The sequence below is a fragment of the Schistocerca serialis genome, chromosome 1 (assembly GCF_023864345.2).
Source record: "Schistocerca serialis cubense isolate TAMUIC-IGC-003099 chromosome 1, iqSchSeri2.2, whole genome shotgun sequence".
Lineage (NCBI taxonomy): Eukaryota > Metazoa > Arthropoda > Insecta > Orthoptera > Acrididae > Schistocerca > Schistocerca serialis.
The window spans coordinates 892,916,735-892,944,275 of NC_064638.1; the positions used below are offsets into that span (position 1 = coordinate 892,916,735).

Here is a 27,541-nt window from a genome sequence, read left to right on the forward strand (position 1 = left end):
CACCTGTCCGCAGCCACACAGACGTCGTATAGCGTAGGAGACAAACAGAATTCAAAGGCGAAAAGCGGAAGAGTGACCGATGTTGTTTCTGAGCAGTAAAAATGTTCCAACGAGGGGCGTTTCGTAGCCTCCTATTTCCTTCCATGATGGAGAACTTTTTGAAATACACACATCAAAAAGCCCGCATCTCGTGGTCGTGCGGTAGCGTTCTCGCTTCCCACGCCCGGGTTCCCGGGTTCGATTCCCGGCGGGGTCAGGGATTTTCTCTGCCTCGTGATGGCTGGGTGTTGTGTGCTGTCCTTAGGTTAGTTAGGTTTAAGTAGTTCTAAGTTCTAGGGGACTGATGACCATAGCTGTTAAGTCCCATAGTGCTCAGAGCCATTTGAACCATTTTGAACACATCAAAAAACGTTTTGCATCACGTCGCTTCGGAGAGTTCCGGAACCTGCACTGAAAATTGGAATAGTGATCAACATAAACATCATTACTGCCCTTTTTATTACTCATGAAAACCACACATTGTACTCCCATACAGCGAGACCTTCAGAGGTGGTGTTCCAGATTACTGTACACACCGGTATCTCTAATACCCAGTAGTACGTCCTCTTGCATTGATGCATGCCTGTATTCGTCGTGACATACTACCCACAAGTTCATCGAGGCACAGTTGGTCCTCAGCGGCGATTCGGCGTAGATCCTTCAGAGTGGTTGGTGGGTCACGTCGTCTATAAACAACGCTTTTCAAGCTATTGGTTCAAATGGCTCTGAGCACTATGGGACTTAACATCTATGGTCATCAGTCCCCTAGAGCTTAGAACGACTTAAACCTAACTAACCTAAGGACATCACACAACACCCAGTCATTTCAAGCCATTCCAGGCGTGTTCGATAGGGTTCAAGTCTGGAGAACATGTTGGCCACTCTAGTCGAGCGATGTCGTTATCGCCGGCCCGTGTGGCGGTGTGGTTTTAGGCGCTTCATTCTGAACCGCGTGACCGCTACGGTCGCAGGTTCGAATCCTGCCTCGGGCATGGATGTGTGTGATGTCCTTAGGTTAGTTAGGTTTATGTAGTTCTAAGTTCTAGGAGACTGATGACCACAGATGTTAAGTCCCATAGTGCTCAGAGCCATTTGATGTCGTTATCCTGAAGGAAGTTATTCACAAGATGTGCACAATGGGGGCGCGAATTGTCGTCCATGAAGACGAATGCTTCGTCAATATGCTGCCGATATGATTGCAGTATCGGTCGGGGGATGTCATTCGCGTATCGTACAGCCGTTACGGCGCCTTCCATGACCACCAGTGGCGTACATCGGCCCCGCATAGTGCCACCCCAAAACAGCAGGGACCTTCCATCTTGCTGCACTCGCTGGGGGCAGTGTGTCTAAGGCGTTCAGCCTGACCGGGTTGCCTCCAAACACTCATCGGTGAAGAGAACGTGATGCCAATCCTGAGAGGTCCATTTGGCATGTTTTTGGGCCCATCTGTACAGCGCTGCATGGTGTCGTGGTTGCGAAGATATACCTCGCCACGGACGTCGGGAGTGAAGTTGCGCGTCATGCAGCCTACTGCGCACAGTTTGAGTCGTAACACGACGTCCTGTGGCTACACGAAAAGCATTTATTCAAAATGGTGGCGTTGCTGTAAGGGTTCCTCCGAGCCATAATCAGTAGGTAGCGGTCATCCACTGCAATAGTAGCCCTTGGGCGGCCTGAGCGAGGCATGTCATCAACAGTTCCTGTCTCTTTGTATCTCCTCCATGTCCGAACAACATCGCTTGGGTTGACTCCGAGACGCCTGGACACTTCCCTTGTTCAGAGCCCTTCTTGGCACAAAGTAACAATGCCGACGCGATCGAACAGCGGTATTGATCGTCTGGGCATGGTTGAACTACAGACAACACGAACCGTGTACCTCCTTCCTGGTGCAATGACTGGAACCGATCGGCAGTCGGGTCCCCTCCGTCTAATAGGCGCTGCTCATGCATGGTTGTTTACATCTTTGGGTCGGTTTAGTAACATCTCTGAACAGTCAATGGGACTGTGTCTGTGATACAATATCCACAGTCAACGTCTATATTTAGGAGTTCTTTGAAAGGGACGATGCAAAACTTTTTTTGATGCGTGTAGTTAAACATTTATGTTACATAGCCTCACATTTTTCCATAATCTGTACCATTTCTCAAGCACTTTAACCAGCGATGTAAGAAAGGCTACTCGCCTCTTGGCAAAACTTTAATCAACGAGGGTGAACTACTAAACAGTGATGGTTAATGTTGCAAACTCAATATTGCCATCCATTTATCATTTTGAGGGTTCCGTCCCTCAATCGGTGAAAATGGATCACTTTGTTGTTCGTTCGTCTGTCTGTCTATCTGACTGTCAAAAACCCCTTTTCTCAGGAAAGGGTAGACGAATCAAATTGAATTTTCGTCACAAGTTAAGGCCTACGGTCCCTTGATGACGTACGAAATCGACGATTTCAAGTTAATGCATTCGAAAGATGTGGCTGTTTACGTCACATATTTTGATTCTTGGAAACTCACTCATCAAAACCTATAGGTTACTTCCTGTTGACCTATAATCATGAAATTTGTCAAGGAACGAGGTCTCACAGTACAACTAAAGGGGAAAAAAATCGAATATTGTTAATTTGTAATTATAACACGAAAAAATTATTTCGTTGTTTGTAAGCCGACTGTCTGTCCTTGCGTTAAGACTTCTTTTTCTCAGAAAAAAAAGACGTCTCAAGTCAAAATTATTTCACATTCTAACGTCTATAGCCCTTAGCGGTGTAACAGCTTCTAAGTCAGTGTAATCAAAAGATACGTCCATTTACGCCACAAACTTTGAAACTTGCAAACTCTCTCATTAAAACCTGTGGGGTACTTCCCATTGACCTGGAATCCTGAAATTTAACAAGAAGCAAGGTCTCACAGTACAAGGAAAGGAAAAACTCCGGTAAGTGTTAATTTGTAGTTATATCACATAAAAGAAATATTTTTTGTCATTTGTCGCCCGACTATCTGTTCTTCAGTTAAGACCCCTTTTTTCTCAGAAATGGGTAGACCTAGATCTTTCACGTATTGATACGGATAACAGGTCCTTCTTTGAAATTTTTCGATCTACTTCGTCAATATTATCTTATGAGGTTCCCACACGGCCAAACAGCACTCCAGGAGAAAGCAGACAAGCGTAGTATAGGCAGTCTCTTTCGTAGACCTGTTACGTTTTCTGTGTTCTGGCAACAAATTACAGTTTTTGGTTTGTTTTCCTCACAACATTATCTCTGTGATTGTTCCAATTCAAGCTATTTGTAATCCCTACGTATTTAGCTGAGTTTACAGCCTTTAGATTTTTGTGTTTTATCCTATAACCGAAATTTAGCAGATTCCTTTTACTGTCATGTGGATGACTTCACATTTTTCATTATTTATAGTTAACTGCCGCTACTCGCACCATACATATATCTTGTATAAATTGATTTGCAATTTGTTTTGATCATCTAATGACTTCATAGGGCTGTAAATGACAGCATCATCTATCTACAAAAAATCTGTGAGAGCTGCTCCTAAATCGTTCATGTAGTTCAGAAATTCTATAACACTTCCTTGTGGACCGCCGGATATCACTATTGTTTTACTAAATGATTTCCTGTCTATTACTACTAACGGTGACCTTTCTAATAGGAAATAACGACTTCAGTCACGCATCTGAGACGACACTCCACAGGCACACAGTTTGACTAGAAGTCGCTTGTGGGGAACGATGTCAGTAGCCTTCCGCCAATCTAAAAATGTCGAATCAATTTGACATCCCCTGTCGATAGCACTGATAACTAAGTGTGAATAATAGTCTGGAACCGCGCTACCGCTATCGCTACGGTCGCAGGTTCGAATCCTGCCTCGGGCATGGATGTGTGTGATGTCCTTACGTTAGTTAGGCTTAAGTAGTTCTAAGTTCTAGGGGACTGATGACCTCAGCAGTTATGTTCCATAGCGCTCAGAGTCATTTGAACCATTTGAACCAAGTAAATTTTGCCTGTTGAGCACTTACATGTCTGTTAGAATGCGAAGTTTGATAGCAGCACACGATGTCTATAAGCTGTCGATGCGAAGCTGAGTTTTGGCTTTCTACTTGTTATCGGTACATGTCGATAAACTTCATGTCAGCTGTCTTATTTTACGACTGCTGCCAACTTCAGTGACCTAGTAGCTGTTGCACTATAGTGGCGTGGCGAAGTCGTGTTATGTGTGTCAGATGAAAAACAAATAGCGTAACGAGTGTGTTTCACACGAACAACTCTATGATATACTTTCATATAACATTTTTCTTCCGTGTGTAATTTATTTGTCTGTCCCCCGATAATGTATTGCCATGCGGTGTAGCATCCTTACCAGACAGGACAGACGAAAAAAACCGAAAAAGTCTAAAGAAGGGCAGCTGGTTTTGTATTACCGCGAAATAGGGGAACGTGCGCCTCAGATATGATAAGCAAGTCAGGGTGGCGATCATTGAAACAAAGGCAGTTTCCACTGCGTGAGATATTTTCACGAAGTTGCGATCAGATATTTTATTGACACCAACCTGCGTAGGAAGAAATGATCATCATAACAAAATCAGAGAAGTCAGAGTTCGTACGGAAAAATTAAGGGTTCATTTTTTCCTCTCGCTGTTCGAGAGAGGAACAATAGAGAAATGGTCTGAAGGTAGTTAGATCAACTCTCTGTCACAGGTACTTAAGTGTGAACTACAGAATAGTCATGAATCAAGGCAGTCAAATTAAGACAGAGGGGAAAAAAGTAAACAAACTCTTTATTATTTCAAAAGTAACCGTCACAGCTGATAATATACATTTAACCCACTGCGAGAAAAGACGGTCAGTGCTTTCATGGGAAACCGAGCGAGGTGGCGCAGTGGTTAGCACACTGGACTCGCATTCGGGAAACGACGGTTCAGTCCCGCGTCCGGTCATCCTGATTTAAGTTTTCCGTGATTTCCCTAAATCGCTCCAGGCAAATGCCGGGATGGTTCCTTTGAAAGGGCACGGCCGACTTCCTTCCCTGTCCTTGCCTAATCCGATGTGACCGATGACCTCGCAGTTTGGTCTCTTCCCCCAAACAACCCCAACCCTTGCATGGAAAAATGTTTACGGTTGTACGCAGGCGTGCACCTCTTTGTCCGAAGCACATCGACGGCCACCAGTGTCTTTTTTCAGAGATAAAAAATTTGTAAATAGCGTAGGGAAAAGTCGGGACTGTATGGAGGACGTGTAAGGGCTTCACAGCGAAACTTCTGCACGGTAGTCGAAAAGACCTTGGCACATGTGCGCCGGCATTATTCTGCAACAAAATTATGCCGTTTATCTCACTTTCGGTATGTTGATCCAAGATGAGTTCGTGTTTTAACTGAATAATGTGAACACATGTGTGGTGTTTATTACAAGAGTGTTCGTCTTAGTTGGATTGGAGAGCGTTTTGTCGAACCCGCGCAACAATGTCTTCAGCGAACCGAGTAGCGTGTTACGCTGCTTGTTTACTTGTAGTAACTGTTGCGTTTATTTTTGACAATATCACCTGAAACATGTGAACATTTTCATGTTTTTATTCTTGTGTCATTAAAGATACTACAAATACATACATTTTTGACACAAGTTTGCCGAAATAGGACCTGTTACTAAAAAAGGTGTAAATATGACTTCACATGCACAATAAAAATACATTTGTCTACACTACAGAACCTGGATTCGTGCATAAATTGCTGTAAAATTCACCCTGAAATCCAGGAAAAGAATATGAATTGTCTTTCAAATCTGGGCTCTAGTCATTATAGGTAAGATGCTTATTGAAACTTCCCGGCAGATTAAAACTATGTGCCGGACTGAGACTCAAACTCGGGACAAGGAAAATGTCCCGAGTTAGAGTCACGGTCCGGCATACAGTTTTAATCTGCCAGGAAGTTTGTCAGCGCAAACTCCGCTGCAGAGTGAAAATCTCATTGAAGGTGCTTATTGTTTGTTGGGACCTTTGTTTTACTTTTAATTATTTTAACTCATTATTTATTTATTCATTCATTTGTAGAATAATATACTTGGTATGTATGTCATCAGTACTTCGTACTATGTTTATTGTATGGTATTTAGTCCTAAACCACTTCTAAGGCAGACTAATGACTTGCCCATTTATTCAGACGCGTGACATTTTTCGTAATGTGCTTTCTTTCCGAACCAACTATGCTGAGAAAGAAAGCATTTGAAGTAGACTTTTGTGCAACATACAGTGTATATACGCTAAATACGGGCTATTTACGGAGCAATTTATGTCAATATCAGTATGCGACGCAGTGCTTCTCATTTTCATTCATTTGTATCAGATTTTTCAGTAGATGCAAGCTGTGTTCCAAATTTAAACGTTGAAACAGCTTGACAGGTCAGCTGCTTACATTACATTTTTGAATACGGATTTGAATGAACATCATCTGCTTGAATAAAGCTGAACATTCCCTCCCCCCCCCCCCCCCCAATATAAAAAATCATCTATGCCCCTGCTTTTGTTTAGTATACACAGTACGCTTTCTACATTAACTATACTAGCGGCACTAAGTCATCAAGTCTGCTATCTGTTAATGGTGTGTATTTTAGTAGCAAAGTGTCTGATCAAGGTATTGTATAGAGAGCCTAGGCAAAATATATAATGCCTAGAACTTTTTGGCAACGTGTTTGATTTTATTTTAACACTTTTCTTAGGAAATCTATTAAACGTTTTCGTACTTTATAAAATACTAAATAGACATAAGAAAAGTATAAATTACAATGAAATAACATGTTAAACCTAGAAATTTATGTATTTAATGAAGGTTAAATCGAAACATCAACATTATCACGTGTTTGTCTGAAAATTGGCTTTTCCTGAAGTAGATGAGTTTTAGTAGTTGCTAATAAGTAATAAAAATTTAAAAAAAACAGTTTTAAAAAATTATTAGAAACGTTAATAAACAATACCTGAATCTAAACTCAATTTTTATGTACGTCGAAGATGTACTTCTTTTATACTTTATTTATTGCAGCAAGCAGAGCTGCAGTAACATTATGAACTGCAGACAACTTTACACACCAACACCTGAGGTTCTGGCATTTATTTTCGTACTTGCATTTCATAGATTGCTGCGTTGCAGCTGATCTGAGAGATACCGGTACTTCTTTGTCAGTCGTCACATCGTTGGACTTAAGGACAAATTTATTTCTCGCTGTGAACTGTTACCTTGTGTACAACTGGACTTGTAGCTGTCGGAATACGTAAACTACCTTTTTCTCATACATTGCCTTAAAAGTAACTGGTATTCTATCAAATGCGTAGGCAAAGCATTAAACAACATGCATTTCAATCACTGCCCAATGATTTTTGGTGTTCTGTAGTTTGCCTAGGCATTACACAAAATTCCACATACAGGATGAGGCATTTGAAACTACTTAGGAAATATCTGGAAATTACAAATCGCTTTAAAAAGAAGGTTGTAGTAAATGTTGTTCGTCTCGAGGGGGTACATCCAATGACATCAATTCAGTCCCCCTGCCCCACACGCTGGAGGCATGAGGAGCGTCAACTTTGAAATCTTAAAGGTGAACCTCCATTATTTTATAAATGCCTTTCGTATTTAACATTTTTTTTTCGTTGCGGGATAAATGGCATTGCAAAAGACAAAACTCAAAACAGGTTAAAAACCGAACTTCCAGCCTGCTGGAGCACCTGTGGTTCTGCAACTTCTGCAAATTGGTACAACAAAAAAACCGTCCAAAGTTGCAAATTTTACTCTTTTTATTCACTCGATGACTGGTTTCGGGCCGGGACCCATTTTCAAATCATCGTAAAGTAGGCAAAACTCGTCGAGTGAATAAAAAGAGTAAAATCTGCAACTTTGGACTGGTTTTTCGTTGTACCGAGTAAAAAACCGGTGAAAAATGATAATACCTCAAGAAATACACACTAGATTAGGATCCCAGGAGGTTAAAAGGACAGTTATTCTAAAATCTTTAATGATAACAAGTTTTCACACCATAAAACTTCGCTCTCCTGAATATAATACTTTACTGTGTCCACGTTACTGGTGTAATGTCTTTCACAGATGTCGCTGTAATGGAAAGCAGTTGGAACAATTCATAGATTTGTGTATCAATGAATTAAAAACTGTTAAAAAATTACACAAAGAATACGGACGAAGTATCGTAATCTGACGTGTATTCTTAGACCTACTATCATTTTCCAAAGGTTTTTAATCCGTTTTGATATTTGTCTACTGTAGCGCATTCTCTCACGCAACGCCGGCCGAAGTGGCCGTGCGGTTAAAGGCGCTGCAGTCTGGAACCGCAAGACCGCTACGGTCGCCGGTTCGAATCCTGCCTCGGGCATGGATGTTTGTGATGTCCTTAGGTTAGTTTGGTTTAACTAGTTCTACGTTCTAGGGGACTAATGACCTCAGCAGTTGAGTCCCATAGTGCTCAGAGCCATTTGAACCATTTTTTCTCTCACGCAACGAAAAAAAAGGTTAAATACAAAAGTTACGTATTTTTCCCCGAGAATCCGAATCAGCGTTAAAAAAGAGGATTCCTATTTAAGACTTCAAAGTTTACATCTCCCGCCTCCTGTGAGTGAGGAAGGGGGGTGGGGGGAATCGAAATTGGCGTCATTTGAAGTCCCCTTTCGAGACGAACAAGTTTTATCACAGCGTTTTGTTAATCCGATTTGTAGCTTTCCATATATTCCCGAAGACAGTTTTAAATGCCTAACCCTGTACACACAGATTCAGCTTCGTGTAAAGTTGCTACTTCCATTTCTCAGCACTGTGCACTCGAACTGCCACCAGCACTTTATCATAATTCAGAAATGCTACAAATGTTTCCAATTAATTACAACCGTCACAGGTCCTCTTACGCAGTTCCTCGACTGCAGTTCTCGGATCGTATCTTTCATTCTGCAGTAGAGTGCGCGCTGTCTTCAAACTTCCTACCACATTAAAACCGTGTGCCGGACGGGAGAGTAGCTGGGCAGCATTACCAGATGCAAAGATGTGCTGGTTGTGACTCGTGTCTGGGTAGCTGAACGAGCTGTTCTCTGGGAGTGGTGTGCTGAACAGCGGGCTAGCGGGTGGCCGCACTTTTGGAGAATCGCCGTACGAGTAGCGATAGCAGGAGACGCGCGGTGTGCAAGCTTTAGCGGTTCCGTCATCAGCAGAGTCTCATTCGCTCTCCGAAGGTAGAGTTGACTATAGGTATTGACCCAAAAACTTCAGCAGGTATAAGAAATCCTGATCCGAAACATACGTCGTAACTTGCTAGATGATTTCCTTTCCCACCAACGGGATTTTACACTATCCCCACATTGTTTCCACCTGCTGCTAGGGTATCACGTTATTAACTCATTGACTTATTAATATTTTTCCCCATAGGCGACCGTATATTTACTATTTAAACTTACGAAAATCAGCATATTTTGTCTTTCACACATTTCTCAAAAGTATGTAAACATTTTTTTTTTGAGAGGAATTCTTTATAACTATTTATTCTTTATAACTATTTATCGAAGTGACGAAGGGTGAAGATAATACTGCTTTAGAAGTTTTTGTTGGTGTGATATACCCGAAAAAATACGGCACGTGCAAAGCCACTAGAAATTTCTCACACTCACATCGTGTATCACTTTTCTTCTTTCTTGCTTTGCACAGTGCACAATTTCTGGACTGTGCGGAGGAGAGGAGGAGCAGATAAACGTAATAAAATCTGAAAAAGATTGCTTATAACTCACGAAATGCCATTGAAATCGAATGTGATATATACCACGAAGTAGATCATTCAGCAGCTTTCGAATAGTGTATAACATGTCATATCGTCTATTGACAGAGAAGAAGAAACATTAAGAAGAAGCAATAGCTGCTCGGCCCGTATCACAGCCGGCAACGTACTAACGGGCTTGAAACCTGACGTCGGCTGTTTAAGACAATGGGTTGAAGCAAATGCCTCCTTTCGTATATAGGGATGACCCCATCGCCGCAATAAGGAGCTGGAAAGTATTACCCACCACAGACGAATCCGGGTAGGAGGAATTTGCGTAAAATGCTAACTTACAACAAGATTTTTCTTGAGGTACGAAGCTTCTTCAGTAAGCTTGCCACTACAGAGGGCTTTTACGAATCACGCTTCTTTTTGTTGGTATTCAGTCACCTATCGCAGCAAGATCATTACAGACATAGTCCTTGTGCTGAAATGAGCTGCTACGGCATTCAGCTGACACAGTTAAGGAGAGTTCTCCGACGTGGAGTAGAAGGAAAAGCGAATGTGTCAATTGCAGATGTTTTCCCAAAGAAATGTGATATCAACTGGCTTAATACAGTTCAAAACATTTACGGTAGACGGTGCAAGGTGTAGAAAATTATAATAATTTTGCTCTTAGTTTTCTGAACTATTTTGCAGAAGCTGCCATTATATTTTCTTGGTAAAAGGCTCATTTCCTTCATAATTAATATAAGTAACAGACAGTGTGGAAAAAATGATTGGTAATCAGTATCCGTCATACTCCATCTATTCGTGTGTTCAATTGGTCTACAGCGTTATAGAATTGTAGAGGTAAAACGTGCTGGAATTGGAACTATGGTCGGCAGCTTCCACAACACGTTGAAAAATAAGACAAGAAACATGAGAAACGTTTTATGAGACCATGTCTCTTCCAGGACTTTACATAATAGCTGAAATGATGGTGCTGAGCAGAACAAGAGCGTGTTCTAGAACAGACTGCATTAGAAACGGAGCAGTGAAGCAGGTGACTGGAGTAGGATCAGGTGAATATAGAAGATGCAAATACCGCAACACCTGGTATCAACACGTTCAAACGATGGACGACTTACGACTTCCCGATAAACAGTAGCTTATAAACTGTCAGTTAGAAACGTATGAAGACTGATTAAGATAAGTAAATACTTTCTGAAGACGAACCAATCGTAAAATGTAACTCACGAAGTGAAGGACAAGATGAAGAAGAAGAGTTAACAATAATAATAATAAGACGTACTGAGCACATGAAATTTTTGCCCTTGATGCAATGTACATCAGTGGGTGTATTTCCTAGTAAAAACATAAAGTCTTAACTGGGCTGTGATCGTTAATATCCTTTTACATTAGCTCCTCAGAACAAGACGTCTACGTAACTCTCATAGCTTCGCAGCGACTTTGCAGTTCAAATCGTAGAAATGTATAAGCAGGGACTGCTCGTAACGTACACTTCTGTGTGTTTCCTGCCATCAATGGTTGCTAACAAAGACCACGAAGGACCCTGTAAAAGTTTTACAACGTGTACTGCGCTCATTTCAAAAGACTCCGAGTGGGTCATAAATTTGCACTGGAACGTGAAAACGACCGTCAATCAGTCATTGGTCGCCTGTATTGACGGGTTTGGAATCGTAAACGGTAAGCAAACAAGTATGAGTTGTTTGGAAACCACGCCACAATGTTATCTCAGTTTACATTCGCCAAGGTCATGTTCCCGTTAAGTCTATTAGTCATTGTTCGTGCCTGCAATCAATTACGGAATTGTGGAGTAGCTGGAATGCCACATTTAACCCGACCGCCTCACACGACGAGCTGTTGTCGCTACGGGTTCTAAACCGTAACACGAGCTATGCTCGCAAATGTGCGCTCCGCTAAATGAATGCATCGAATTGACTTTCTAGGTAACAGGTGGCTCTTAAAAGTATTCTAAAGCGAAGCAGTAGTCATGAGTGTCACATGCTAGCTTATCTCCGTGAACAAAGTGAAAACGCAGATGGCCTGCGTAGACCTGCAAGACCAGACGACAGCTCTCTTTCCAGTCATACTACGCGAGATAAATGATGATAAAGAATACAGCTTTCATCTTTTTGCTATGCGTCACAAGCCCAGTGGAAACACAAAAAACTGCTACACCGACTTCAGGATAAACGTTGCACACCAGCTGCTGCAGAATGCACAGCTACTCAAGTATTCTGTTCACGAGCGACAGTGAGTAGCATACCAACGACACTTCAGGCAAAAACATTTCTCGATGAACATATATCCAGCGTAGGAGGAAAGTGTCGTAAAAAAGTCTGTTGCTTCAAGAGGTGAAAGAAGTGAAAGTGCATTGCAGTATAAAAAGTGTGGCTTTCCTCTGCAGTTATAAGACTGTTTTGGGATCTACTATAACCAACGATCATAATAGTTTATATGTAAAACAGTCATACTAGCTGATAGATATTACCTCTAATTTCACAGAAACCAGTAGAGTAGCAGTTACGATACGTACCACATCCATTTCAGAGCTTCTGCAGTTTCCATAAAACTCGTCTCTCGTGAATTCCGAAACGATTTCCCAAATGATATACAGGGTGTCCCATAAATGTTGCGACAAACTTCGAGAGGCTGTAGAGGGTGTATTCAGTGATCGCGACTGATTGCCATGATTGCCAGTGGATAAAATGTTGCGTAGACAGGCCTTGTCTCCTAAGAATGCGATGCTCTGTTGCCTCGGTTGATAACTGTTTCAGACACGGGTTTCCATCCGCTGTTTATTTTCCTCCTGGAACCTCTAAAATCTCCGATGTTCTTCGGTATACACGAGAAAAATAAACTACAGATGGAAACCTGAGCATCGCATACGCAGCAGCTAGCTGCATCTTCTCCTCTGGCAATCGTCACAATAAGTCACAATCACACAATAACAAACAATAGTGTGAGACGTTTCTCCTACGGTCCGCCAGCGTACAAAGTCATATTTACTGCCGAAGGGGTGGCGCAGGGCATACGTCAGCGCCTATGACTTCGACGCTCTGTAGCGTCGTAGGATGACGTTTCCCGATATAGGTTCCTATCCTTGATTTCTTGCTCAATACACCCTCTACAATCCCTCGAAGTTTGTCACATCATTTCTGGGACACCCTGTATAGTGTTGCATCTGATCTTGGGCCTTGTTTTTAATAACTAGGACAGTGATTTATTTTTCCTTTTTTTGTGGAATTGACAGTAATGTTGTCGACCTACCGTGAGTTAACATTACCCTGAGAGGAATCAGCTGTTTGATATCACTTGTGAGTTTAGATTTCGTTAGAATATAGATGGTACATTTAGTTTGTTAGGTTGGCTGAAATGAAACTGTAGAATAGTAAACACCTTGCTGATGAAGAAATCTAAGAAAGATTTTCTTGATGTCGAGAACAGCTACGATGTTGCGATGTGTTTGAACAGGCTAATAGAGTGCATCACATCTGTCAAAACACTAATCAACAGCAAAGAGTATCGCTATAAAAATATTCCGTAAGGGTTTCACATTAAGGTTTCGTTACTCAAAGCAATGTCCAATATTTGGGAACACCACGAAAAGTTTGTCTGCTAATTTGTGTCAAATTCAATGCAGGAAACGGAGAAACTAGACTCATATCCGGCCGGCCGCTGTGGCCGAGCGGTTCTAGGCGCTTCAATGCGGAACCGCGCTACTGCTGCGGTCGCAGGTCCGAATCTTGCCTCGGGCATGGATGTGTGTGATGTCCTTAGGTTAGTTAGGTTTAAGTAGTTCCAAGTCTAGGGGACTGATGACCTCAGATGTTAAGTCCCATAATGCTTAGAGCCATATGAACCATTTTTAGACTCATATCCGTCAGGTAAAGGATATTGGAGACTGATGAAAGAACATGACAAGTGACAGCGTGAAATAGATACACAGTACAGCGGTAGACCGGATATGGTCTGCCTGTGCCGCTTATCACGTCATGTGTCCTTTTGCAGAATGTCCATAGGGGCTATTATGCTGCCTTTGCATGGCAGTAGACGACTCCCCATACTGTGTGCCAAGGCATCCAGCGTAGACTTGGATAATACTCGTACCCATCGTCGCCGAATAATCATCCTCTGCTGATCAGCTGCGGTTCGTGCATCGTCACAGTGTTATGGTTGCATGCGTGGTCAATCGGAAGCACCCGATGCCTTTGTGCGTGGGAAATTCTTCCGAACATACAGAACGATTATCTTTTCTTTTTTTTTAAAGCGCTACTCTTACAACTTTTTAGTAGAAAGTATATCTCTCGATAACAAGGCAAGCAAATACATTTTAGGCAGTTCAGTCTGTACACTGGAAATGATCTTCACCAATGGTTGTATACACTGATCAGTCAGAACATTATGACTACCACCCTGCTATCGACACAGACCCGTCCAGGCGACAGCAGCGTCACCTGGCGAGGAGCGACTGCTAGTCAGACACACGCACGCTGCTTGTGAGCGTGCTGTCCGTGTGTAGAATGGGGAAGGCGTGCAATCTATCTGAGTTTGAGCGAGGGCGGATTATGATGCCTCGCAGGCTCGGCACGACATTTCTGAAGCTTCATGACTTGTCAGGTGTTCGAGGAAAGCTGTGGTTGTCTTCAACACGTGGTGAAATTGAGATGTAACCATGTCATGGAGTTGGGAGGTCACCCCACATTACAGATGTCGACGTCGTATGCTGGGAAGACTGGTAAAACAGGACATAAAACAGTACAGGAGGTGAACTGTGGCGGAATTAGCGTCAGACTTTAATGCTGGGAACACCAGTGTACCGAACACTCCTAACGATGGGCCTCTGCAGCCAACGAACGATTGATGTGCCAATGTTAACACCACGACATCGGAAGCTACGATTGAAACAGGCACGTGACGATCGGCACTGGACGATGGCACAATGGCAAAAACATTGCATGGTCTGATGAATCCCGATACCTTCTCATCATGCTGATGGTAGGGCACGAATCCGTGGTGTTCCAGGGGAAGATCTCCTTGCCACCTGTATTGCCGGACGAAGACAATCCAGCGGCAGCTCCATTATGCTCTGGGGAACATTCACTACCGAGCGAGTGGGCGCAGTGGTTAGCACACTGGACTCGCATTCGGGAGGACGACGGTTCAATTCCGCGTCCGGCCATCCTGATTTCAGTTTTCCGTGATTTCCCTAAATCGCTCCAGGCAAATGCCGGGATGCTTCCTTTAGAAGGGCACGGCCGACTTCCTTCCCCGTCCTTCCCTAATCCTATGAGACGGATGACCTCGCAGTTTGGTCTCTTCCCCCAAACAACCCAACCCAATCAACATTCACTTGGGCATTCATGGGTCCAGTGTAGCTCGTGCAAAGCCCAAGGAGTATAGCAGATTGGTTGCAGACCACATACATCTCTTAATGACGATCATGTTTCTCGACGGCAGTTGCATTTTTCAACAAGGTAATACGCCGTGCCACAGGGCCAGTAGTATGGTGGAAGGGTCAAGGAACACAATGGCGAGTTCCAATTGATCTGATGGCCTGACAAATCGCCAGATCTGAACCCAATCGAACAAATCCCGAATGTGATCGAACGTGGCGTCAGAGCTCATTGTCCCCCTCCCCGGAATTTACGGGAATTAGGTGACTTGAGTGTGCAGATGTCTTGACAGCTCCCTCCAGTGACGTATCAAGGCTTCATTGCTTCCATGCCACGACACGTCGCCGCTGTTATCTGTGACAAAGGTGGACGTAGCGGCTGTTAGGTAGGTGGCCATAATGTTCTGGCCTTCTCAACACATAAAAGCGGGAATGTCATTAGTATCCTTTGGCAGCAGTTTTCCTCTACTGGCGTGATAACTTCAGTCCTTGTTATTCCTGATAGATCAGAAGATCGCGGAACAACAAAAACCGCCTGCTGAGCAGGATAAATACTGTACCACTGAATATGTTGCTGCTTTGTGTAGCAGGCATTAAGGGATTACTAAGATAACAGTCACCGGTATTCATTCGAGTGGTCGTATCCTCTTTCTTGACAACTGCTGCCATTGTATTTGTACCAACAGTTTCTAGCACGTGGGCTGTGAGGCTATTTCGACTTTCAAGAGGCATGATACTGAAAATGATTATATCTCTCTTCCCTTGCTGGGTTCGAACAGATCCATATATTCGATAATAGATATTCCCAACTACTACTGTCACACAGTCCTGATCATCATTAGCTTCACCCCTTTAAGTGTGCCTCAATTTATCCTGTGTCATTTGCTAGCACGTAAATTACTTTCATCGATAGCACTGCATTCTTGTTATGATACCACAAATTGTAACCAGTGCGATATCCTGTGTCCCAGTCGTCAGTCCCGAATCGACACTGGCTAGTAACTGATTTATTGTTACAGACGCAACATTCTGGTCTCACTTAACTGCGGGACCTTTAGATGCCTGTTGGGTCGAAAAGCTATCTAAGTTTGTCGAGTTCTCGTAATACCCACCTTGCATAGAAGTCGGCGAGACGCAGCCTGATGACGTGCTACGTAAACATCTTGTTTCCTTCTTGTCCTGCCACGACTGAGTGGTACAATTATTTTTCGTGAATGTCTTCTTGTGGATTACTGAATAATTCCACAAACTGCTCATCGTCAGCCGGCCTGGGTGGCAGAGCGGTTCGAGGCGCTACAGTCTGGAACCACGCGACCGCTACGGTCGCAGGTTCGAATCCTGCCAAGGGCATGGGTGTGTGTGATATGGTTCAAAAATGGTTCAAATGGCTCTGAGCACTATGGGACTCAACTGCTGTGGTCATCAGTCCCGTAGATCTTAGAACTACTTAAACCTAACTAACCTAAGGACATCACACACATCCATGCCCGAGGCAGGATTCGAACCTGCGACTGTAGCAGTCACACGGTTCCGGACTGCGCGCCTAGAACCGCGAGACCACCGCGGCCGGATAATGTGTGTGATATCTTTAGGTTAGTTAGGTTTAAGTAGTTTTAAGTTCTAGGCGACTGATGACCTCAGAAGTTAAGTCCCGTGGTGCTCAGAGCCATTTGAACCATTTTTGTTCATCGTCAGAAAGTATCAGCGTAATGTTATAGCATCGTAAAATTTTCAAAGAGCAATACAACATTAATCACTGGCCTCAAATGTTACAGCAAGCTCAAAAAATCAGATACCACCGATGAGTTCATCTATCAACAAACCGCCTCTCTCACGTCAGTTATCACAGTCTCCCCTATCACGAAGACTTCCAATATTGGAAAAGTAAAAATAAAATAGGCTGCTGGACCTTTCTGAGTCCTTGGATCTTTGAGTCTCGGTCTCAAAAATGTGAAAGAGTGGAGCATCAGCGAGCAATCGGCTGAAGAGAACCACAATCTGCACAGAGAAAGAGCTTCGATTGAATGTGAACAAAAATGGTCCACAAACATTAAGAAGCATATCATACAAATTGTTAATTTTTTTGAGAAGGCGAAAACAGAATGATATTTCAATATAGTTTAAATTTTCACATTAACTTCCATTCGATACGTCGTAAAATACGAGCACCCTACTGGTTGATTTAACTCTGAACTGGCAAAGCCGTAAAACATGGAGTACGTATTTTGAACGAAATATTTGCTGCAATGTTGTCTGTAACCCAGTACTCTCTACAGGATACTGATCTCTCGGGGAAGTATTAATCGTCCATACTGTCGAATTTTTAAAATTACTTTTAATAGTCAAATCTTGCATTTAAAGTGTCAAAATATTTCTTACACTTTCAGTCGACCTTGTTTCTTGACACCGCTGAATTTTAAAAACATCTCTCAATAGTGAAATCTTGTTTTCAACGAATCGAATAATTCTAATGTCTTCAATCTGCATCGTTCCTCATGTTTAAAGAACACCGCGATAAACGGATATCTCTACAATCAACCAAGTGCCATGAGTTTCTGCGACTCAATCCACCGTCTCCTTTTTGTCACCCAAAAGATCTACCATTTTCTTGTTTTTCTATCCCACATTTCTCCTCAATACATTTTTATTTTATTGTATAAGGGGCAGTCAAACGAAAACGACACACGTGGAAAAAATGTAAGCAAAATGTTTATTATTTCAAAAATAGTCGCCATAAATGTTAATACATTTATCCCTCTGTGAGACAAGACGGTCAGTACCTTCACGACAAAATCTTTGGAGTTGCCTGCGGCACCGTGATTATATCGAGGCGTGCACCTCTTCCTCCGAAGGAAACCAATGGCCACGAATGTCTTTTTTCAAGGCTCCAAAAATATGGAAATCACGTAGAGAGAGAGAGAGAGATCGGAACTTTATGGAGGATGTGTAAGGTCTTCCAAGTGAAACTTCTACAGCGTTCTCGAAACAACATTGGTAACCTGTGGACCACTAAGAAAGAAATCTATTTGTTCCCTTGCGCTGCCTCTCTGTGCCGAAGACAAACGGTAAAGCGGAACCTTTAGGATGCGCTCTCAAATCCTGTTCCGCTAGTTTTGATTTTAAACTGATTAACGTCAGTGACGATTCTTCCCCACGAACAAGTCAAATTTCTTGCCACTGCTTCTTAAGGATTGAGATACAGTCCTTCCAGTTACTTCACCCTATATTAAACGTTTAAACCTAAATACGAGATCTGCCTATAATAATTTCATAAATCTTCATAATTGCATCTGATCATTTTGTGTTAGTTAGAGGTTGTCACAGTTGCACAATATTTACTAGTTATACGTATAACACTTCCCATGTAGCAGTAAGCTCGCCGATTATTGCTGAGAAACTGAGGTACTTGACAATACTATCACGCCGTTAAGCAAGTGGTCAGAGAGATTTCTAGTAGTGAAAGACATTTCCAACAAGAAATGAAAGTGATGAGAAAAATTATGCAAGTCGCTATTCCCCCTTATATAGTAGGTTTACATGCCATTCCTACCTTCACACTATTAATACCAAGGTTGATTCTCTATCTTGTCGGAAAGTTGTCGTGTTTCATGCACAGCAAACGAAATTCTTTAAGTTCAGAAGCCTCATTATCTACTTTGTTTCAAAGGTTTTCCATGTTTCGTATTTCATCCATCTTTTTAGTTAATTTATTTAGTAAAAACTGCATAATTACATGTTATGTAAGTAATTTATTGCAGAATGTAGCCGTATAACTCCTGTGAAGGCAGTACCTCAAGGTTAAATGCTGAAGGACATACAAAGAGTTCTGCTGTTTAACTAGAAATCAAAGCTGACGCTGCAATCTGGAACCGCAAGACCGCTTCGGTCGCAGGTTCGAATCCTGCCTCGGGCATGGATGTTTGTGATGTCCTTAGGTTAGTTAGGTTTAACTAGTTCTAAGTTCTAGGGGACTAATGACCTCAGCAGTTGAGTCCCATAGTGCTCAGAGCCATTTGAACCATTTTCAAAGCTGACGTAGACCCGGTGGTTCAGTTTTCGAAAGAGAAGCAGGTGCCTTATTAATACAGATACGCAGTATTGTAATAGTTGAAGTATCTGTGTTACATTGCCTGATTACTGCCTCTGTTAAAAGCATCTGATGCTGCAGCTGTATCTAGTTAAGAGCGGGAGACCATGAAGATGTTACAGACGGTAAACAAGTCCGGCTTGGCAGAGGATGAGTAAGCATAAAGTCCGTGTCCTTTTCAGCTATCCCGACATTTTGTTATCAAGTTTAAGGAAACTACAGAAAACCTAAATGTGGATGGCCGGAGAGGGTTTTGAACCGTTACTTATCACCGCGCCGCCTCGGTCGTTTTTCAAGCAGTGGAGGTCATGCAACATCATGTGAACACTACGTAGATGACGTGAGTGAACGTGCTGTTAGTAAGCTGCAGTAACTGTGAAATATGTATTAACGTGACTTCATACATATAGTGCATTATTTGTCAGAACTTAACATTTCGAGAATTCTGCCTATTATGCAGATGACAAAAAGGCAGACACCAAAAGTAGATTAGAGAAGGTGAATACAGACTTTCTTCAACATAAGAACACAGCTTGTATCAAATATTATAAAGAAATTGCGGGAGCTTTGCCTGTAGTCGGACAAAAGAAGCATTTTAAGTGTTTAGTGGATACAAATATTAGTGGACATAAAATGAAGAGGCAGCCACCAGAAAGACCAGGCGAGGAAAGAAACATAAGAGAACCTTTACCAGAAAAAAGAATTGATAAAACATCAAGATAAGCTAACTTGATCCTGAAGCAAGAATAAATAAAGCTTTACGAATAACGAAGATTATAATATGTAAAACAAAGATTTTCAAAGGTGGGTAATGCGTAGGTTTGTGAAACGACAAAATGGTAGCAGATACTAAGACAGTGAGGGCTAAATCGGCCCAATTGGCCGATATGTGTAACACATTTCACGAATGGTGACGAACGAAAGAAAAAGTTACATCAAACGGTGATAGTAATGGAAATTTGCTTCTACAACAGACTGAAACAGTCTAGGTCTCCAGTAATGGTTTCCTAAATGTGAACTACTTACATCGACATATACAGTAACAAAGAGGAATAAATAACTTTGATGTGAATAAGAAATATAATTGTGTAGATGCATAATCTAATGTTCCCCCCAACAATTTTCTGGCCGAAGATTTACGTACTACATAATCCATTCTTGAAGTTTGCAACGTCAATTCGTGGAATATGTCCAACAGATCCCAGGTTTCCGACCGACCGAAGTGATGAAACAAATGAGACACTGGACTTGTTTCAGATCGGTGTCTGGTCTGTTTCCAACGTCTAAAACTATGCTCAGGCGAATGCTGAATCGATTCATTAAATAGGCCATGGCCGCTTCCTTCAGTTGAGTTTCTGTTCGTCTGTAATGACCTTGAGACTGACGAGACTCTGTACCCTCCTAACCTTCCTTCCTTCTTGATAGCCATGACATTTCAGAATCTTATTTCTTGTGTAAAATGATGAGGTGAGTGTTTGTGTAAGGATTTCACACTCAACTTCGATAATCGTTATCCATATTTGCTATAGTGGAATAGTCCTTCAATATTTACTTTCAAAGATGGATAACAACCTGATAATTGTTTGCTGTATCCCCAAAAGCTGTAGAGCATTTGTTAGAAGCATCTACGAAACATTCAGACGGATTTAATTTTTCTTTTCCTCTCGATTCTTACACCTGATGAAACATAAGCGTGAAATAATAAATAGAAGTGAAACAATATCTTTGCATGTCTGGCTAGTTCACATTTACAACGTTTAACGGCGCCATTGGTACAAAATCATCTACGTCTAGCATTTAGCTGTTTCTGTTTAGTCAGATCTAGTGTTTGTTACAATTGATTCGCCAAAACGTCTTTAGCATTGTTAGCCGTATAGCTGCGGATTGAAAATTACATTAAAGTTTGTAACTGTAGACGTAAAGCAGTTCACATGCATGTAGCGTTTTGCATTAGGCGTTATTCAGATTTCTTTCAGACTGTTGCTTTTTCTCGTCTCCTTGTGAAACAAATAAGCAAATAAAATAAATGAAGTCGATTGAAACTTATCCGTGATCAAATAGGAACGAACATGAGAGAGATACATGAGTACTGCACATGTGGTCACGACTTGCTGTGTACCAACCAGCAGACGTGACATGATTTATAACATATTACTGCGAAACTACAATGGTTTCGTAAAGTGAAGCCAGTAAAGTAACCTGCGAAAAGTTACAGGTAGATGTTCAGTCGTCCGCGTTCACTAAAAATGAAACCCAAAGTGAAGCATGAAAAACACGGATATGCTGTATATTACAGAATTTGCTGACAAGCTTATACTCTGAATTTACAACATCTTCCTGAATAACTTTGTGTAATTTTTTATGTTTCAGTTATATATTTAAATTTTTAAGCTCACATCGGTAGAATATTTTTCAGTGACTGCGAAATCTGCCCACTTTACCGAGAAAGCCTGATTTGTATTTTGCCCTTAGCTTCGCATCAGTAGCGATCGGAAATCAGAAATGCAATTACCAAAACTGAAGAATGAATGACTTAATAGGGAACTGTCAACTTGATTTGTCTCTCAGACATCGTGGCTAAGCTGCAGTTCATCAGTGAAAATTTAAAACCCGCACGATGGCCAAGGCCAGGAGAGATGTACCTCATATAACACACAATTGACGTCAAAGGGACGTATAATAATAGTTGTCGCTAGCATTTACACTGCTGTTGTTTCTTGCATATAACCAACATTATCGCAGATAACTGCGGATGCAAAACTGCCCAAGGTGCATTGCAATTAAATGTGGATTTGCCGTGCCACGGGACTTACGCCATGCATAATGCCAATGTTCCGCAACGAAAATTAAGGGAGAACCTGTCGACGCCGTCGCTGTTTGATGGGAATTGACCGCTAGAGTAATAGTGGATAGTGTGACGTGGACAGTCAGCCAGGAAAGCAGTGTCTACGAAGCGTAAGTGCTAACCTGAAGGAATTTCACGTAGCCATTTGTTGATGCTGTTTGTGTCCATCCTCCTGTCTGAGCTTTTCCCGTTCCATTACCACCCGTTTTTTACGCCCGTTGCTGCGTAAATTATTTTTATCTTATGTGCCACAAGCCACTCAATTAGTCGATTAGTTCTCCTCGGCGCAAGCTCTGGAACAGTTTTGATGCATATTTTGTACTCAATTTACCCTGTTAAGGGCCGACTTTGAGAAAATGTTTCCTCCGAATTTCATATCTCTACTACCAGTCTTATACTCTAAGCATTGTTAGTTCAGTTGGTTTCTCTTTGAAAAGTACACAAACTGAACGGCCAAGAGGCATGGGAGGGGTTGTTCCATTTGACTACATGCCGTGTATGACGCCCGAATGTTGCGCGAGACGCCACGTACGGCGCGAATGTTGGCACGTTACCTGAGCTCTTTATCACAGACAGGTGTGTAGTAGCGAACATGGCAGCGAGTAGCGAGTTGGCCGACATTAACGCTGCAAGACGTCTGGGCCATAACGGACCGGAATTACCCAAGACTTTAGGTTTCAAACGTCAACACTGTTGTTGCTCCCGTAGAGCTGGAAACTGGAGACATCAGCTGCGAAATATCCTCTTATGGAGAACAAAGGAGTGCTTTTCCACTCAGCTGTTCTAATATTGTAATTTCTTTGCAAACGACTTCGAAGTAACTACGGCTTCATCTTCAGGCATTTAAGAGCCGTTATCGAAGTGATATACCACCGCAACTATAACCTGTTTATGGACCCAAGCATAACCCACTATAAGACTAAGTCGTACAAATAAGACTGTCTCATAATTGCTGCGCTAGAGGATGCTAGAATACATTAAGAGGATGTACTTGCAGTTGTACGTCACGTCGATAATAGCGCTTAAGCACCTGAAGATGAAGCTGTTGTTGAAATCGTTTGCAAATGAGGAAAAGCGATAAACACAGTTGAGTGGAACACCAAACTCCAGAAAGTGTACAGAATAAGATGGCATCACTACAATAAATGAGTGATATTCCATAATGCGAAACTTCGGCATTGTGGGAGGCGGTTGTCTTCCCTCTTGTATTATATGCTTCAGAAACTAGACCTCTAGGAGAGCATTCAAAAATTTCTGAAGCTGCAAAGGCAGAGCGAAAAATTCTAAGAAAAATTGGCTGTCCCACTAACGTAAGTGGCATACGGATTAGAAAAAAAAGAAGCTACAGACTTACACACAGCAACAGACAAGTCCACTGTTGCAATACGTAGAAGACGCTTTAAGTCCTATGGTCACTTCTCCATAATAGACGACACTAGATAACAAAAAGAGTACTTAATATAATAAATTCAAAAAAGGTAAAAATCACTTGGTTAGAAAAAGTTACGCGGACTTACGAGAAATAAATACCACGGAAAATACCATCAGAAAACGCTAAGCGTTTAGAATCCTAGTTGCGAATCACACATCCGTAGAGCAAGCTAAAAAAATACACTGGGGAACATTGGATAGAGGAACGGAAGAGACAAAATAGGGAAATCATGACAGAGAAGAAGAAAAAGAAGCTATCAGACCAAGCTAACAAGTTCAAGCGAGCTCTTTAACTTGGCGTAACGAAGAAAGAAGGAAGAGGAGTGAAAAAAGCAGTAGCCTTTGTTCTCCATATCCTAAGAGATGAACAATGTCTAGAGTGGATTTTCAGTGTTGCAGGAACGATGTTACCAGACATGTAAATCATTGCACTAGAAGAGGAGTGTTTGACAAACGGACTTCACGTCACCTCGGCAGATCCGTACGAGTCTGAGTCTGATCGCAGCCGATTAGAGGGTGAGCCATGTGAGGAATCCACCATCCCTTAGTCATAACTGTCTCACACAGATTGCGAGTAGGTGAAGGACTGATTTTCAAGAGCAGAGATCGTCAGATTATTGATACTGTTGTCGCTCACAGCAGCGAGTCGTTGTTGTGACGGCTTAGCGGAAAGAAGCAGCGGCTGAGTGTATCCCCATCACTGTGGGCCGACCCTCTTATAATTATACCAATTAGTGACAAAAGTATTTGCTTTTACCAAGACGTTAATATAAATTTGTAGAGTCTAGTTTCAGCCGCGCCGACCAATGGATTGCAATGTAGAACACGTGTGCACAGTACTACGATGAGATTTCTAAAAGTAAATCACGCACGTCATCCCACGCTATAGCCACTGCGCAACAAGACAGGTGCTTCGTCAGAAGATAGTACGTGTTTTAACTTCCCTGCAGGCACAGTTCTGCCGCGATGTGGATAACAGGTGCATCGCAGTGTGGAGCGAAGTGACGCGGTAACTGAAAACGTACTCCAAAGCTGAAGTACACGGGACCAAAGCTGATGTACGCGTGACCGTGCGATTGTTGTGCGAAAAACGTCCGTATTGACATACAGATTTACCGCAGAACTCTGGCACCATAAGGGCCGAATGCAGTGTCATGGAAAGGAGTCAACAATTCAAACGAGGGGCACAAACGTGGGTGATATGAAGATGGCATCTGCTCTTTCGGACATGACATTCTTCAGCGCGGATGCACACGAATTGCCTGAACTCTTACGGGACTCGGTGGATTGTCTGCCGCGAGTAATGAGTATAATGGCAGGGACACTACGAATGTAGTGTGTGGACTATAAGTTGGGAATGTGGGTCTCACGGGGTGCGTGCCGGCGATAAATCCCTGCAGTCGCACTATCCTCTGTGCCCTCGGTGGCTCAGATGGGTAGCCGGCACGGTAGCTCAGCGTGCTCGGTCAGAGGGCTGCTCGCCTGCTGTAATAAAATAACTGAGTAAAGGAATCAACGATCAACTTGGGCGGATGTCTTGTGACGTCCGCCCAGACCAAACGCAACGGACAATACCGAACAAAAAAAAAAAAGGGGGGGTAGAGCGTCTGCCATGAAAGCAGGCGATCTCGGGTTCGATTCCCGGTCGGGGCACACATTTTTAACCGTCCCCGTTGATGTATTTTAACGCCTGTCAGGAGCTAATGGTATTGATTTAATTGTAATTTCAACGTGGGTGATGGTTATCGGGAAGGAAGGTCCACAACATGGACGACAGACAACAATATTCACGCAATCGAGGAACTATTCGCAGTCACGGGTTTTCAGACAATGAGGACGTTCACAAAGCTGCTCTCGAAGGCCTCCGTGACCAAGGAGCGCATTCCTACCGTCGAGGAGCAGAAGGATCGGTAGCAAGTTTATAGATACTTAGTGACGATGTAGAAACGTAGTGTCACGTATCTGTCTCACTTTTAAGTGTAGTGTGTCGCGCGGGATTAGCCGAGCGGTCTGGGGGGTTCAGTCATGGACAGTGCGGCTGGTCCCGGCGGAGGTTCGAGTCCTCCCTCGGGCGTGGGTGTGTGTGTTTGTCCTTCGGATAATTTAGGTTAAGTAGTGTGTAAGCTTAGGGACTGATGACCTTAGCAGTTAAGTCCCATAAGATTTCACACACATTTGAACATTTTTAAGTGAAGTGCAGTGACAATAATAGCTCCTTTGCCCGCGATACCAATTTGCAATTAACTTCTTTTTAAGTCCTCTTGTACAATAACGTGTGACGTTATTTTGGTGTACTGAACCTGTGTTTAGATTAGACGCGAGTATGTGGGTAAGACGAGGGTAGTGTGTCTCCCATTGTGTTACACGAAATTACATTACTTAACAAAACTAAAACTCATAGTGAACTTGATCATCGCAAGATCTGTATTTCCTGAATATAATGTTATTAAGCAGTCAGATCTCGTTACCGTGACAAAATCGATACTCTATGACATTAGGTCACGGCAACAGGGGTCAAAGGTTATGCTGCCGGATTATTCCAGATTTTAACAGCCAAAATAAAGGCAGGGGTGTTAAAAGCGCTAGGATCTCATTTCTACGAAGACTGTGTGGTGGCAAATGCACCGCATAGGCTTCGACAGCCGGCGACCGACTCCCGTCTGAGTGGCTTGCCACAACTATCGGTGACTTGTTGCAAATGAGCGCAAGATCCGAAACTGCACGGCCAGGCGCTGCAGCCGCCACTGACCTGAGGCAACGGCAGAGGCAGACGCGGTGGCGCCGCTGACGGGAGCGGCGGCTGGCGTGCGACGTGCGGCGGCGTCATCCCGAGTCCGTGTGCGGCTGGCTCAGTGGCGGGCGCTGGGCATCCCGGTCCGGTCACCGTGGCTGCGCGTCTCTCGGAGGTCGAGCGCACAGTAGTCAGTCGTGAGCGTGGCGATGCGCGGCGGTGCGACTCCTAGCAGGGGCCGGCGTGCGACTGGCGACCGAGCCTGCGGCACACTACGGCGGCGTGGCGGAGCGTCGGCCCCCTCCACCACCGCTATATATACGGCGGGCCGCGGACTGCAACTGCACCAGGCGCACCGGCCACCGACACCCCGAACCGTGAATCACTCCTCGTGGGCGGACCGCCCGTTCCTCCGCGTTTCCCGGTGCACTCCACCGACGCGTAAGGAATTTGGAAGTCAGATCGAACCCACGCACAGCCGCGCTATTCCCAGCAACGCGATAACACAGGCGGACATACCTTGTCTCTCATCCTTCCGCCCTCTGCCGGAAATATTGTTGATTTCTCGATTCAAACTCCAATCATGCGGTCAAGTGTCCTTGGGAACTCGTGCACTCTACGACCAAGTTCAAATGGCTTTACAAGGGAACCTCCCCATCGCACCCCTCTCAGATTTAGTTATAAGTTGGCACAGTGGATAGGCCTTGAAAAACTGAACACAGATCAATCGAGAAAACAGGAAGAAGGTGTGTGGAACTATGAAAAAATGAAGCAAAATATACAAACTGAGTAGTCCATGCGCAAGATAGGCAACATCAAGGAGAGTCTGAGCTCAAGAGCGCCGTGGTCCCGTGGTCAGTATGAGCAGTTGCGGAACGATAGGTCCTTCGTTCAAGTATTCCCTCGAGTGAAAAGTTTGCTTTCTTTATTTTCGCAAAGATATGATCTGTCCGTTCGTTCATTGACGTCTCTGTTCACTGTAATAAGTTTTGTGTCTGTGTTTTGCGACCGCTATATTTGCTGGATTCATAGTGCCCACGGAATACATCTCACGTATTTAATGCACTCTCGTCCAAAGTAGCGAACAGTCAACTGCCAGCCAGGGAGCTTCGTTAGCAGGAATACTCTCTCTTCCGTGCGCTGTAGTCGACTGACGTCGTGTGTTTCGATGTTTGTTTAGTTGTAGCGTCCCCATACTACGGCGCAGTTACCTCGCATCGGACGGACGGACGAACGGACAGATAATAATTGTCTGAAAATAAAAAATTAAACTTTTCACTTTT

At 43.1% G+C, this 27,541-nt stretch overlaps 1 protein-coding gene across 1 annotated transcript in view; it reads right to left on the reverse strand.

The window, feature by feature from the left end:
• Positions 1-26,519, reverse strand: part of LOC126411449 (facilitated trehalose transporter Tret1-2 homolog) — a 349,452-nt gene extending 322,933 nt beyond the window's left edge. Inside the window, exon 1 of the mRNA XM_050081364.1 lies at positions 26,277-26,519. Coding sequence (XP_049937321.1) covers positions 26,277-26,354 — 78 coding nt within the window. The 5' untranslated portion in view covers positions 26,355-26,519. The remainder of the gene's footprint in view (positions 1-26,276) is intronic.
• Between the last annotated feature and the right edge of the window lie 1,022 nt (positions 26,520-27,541).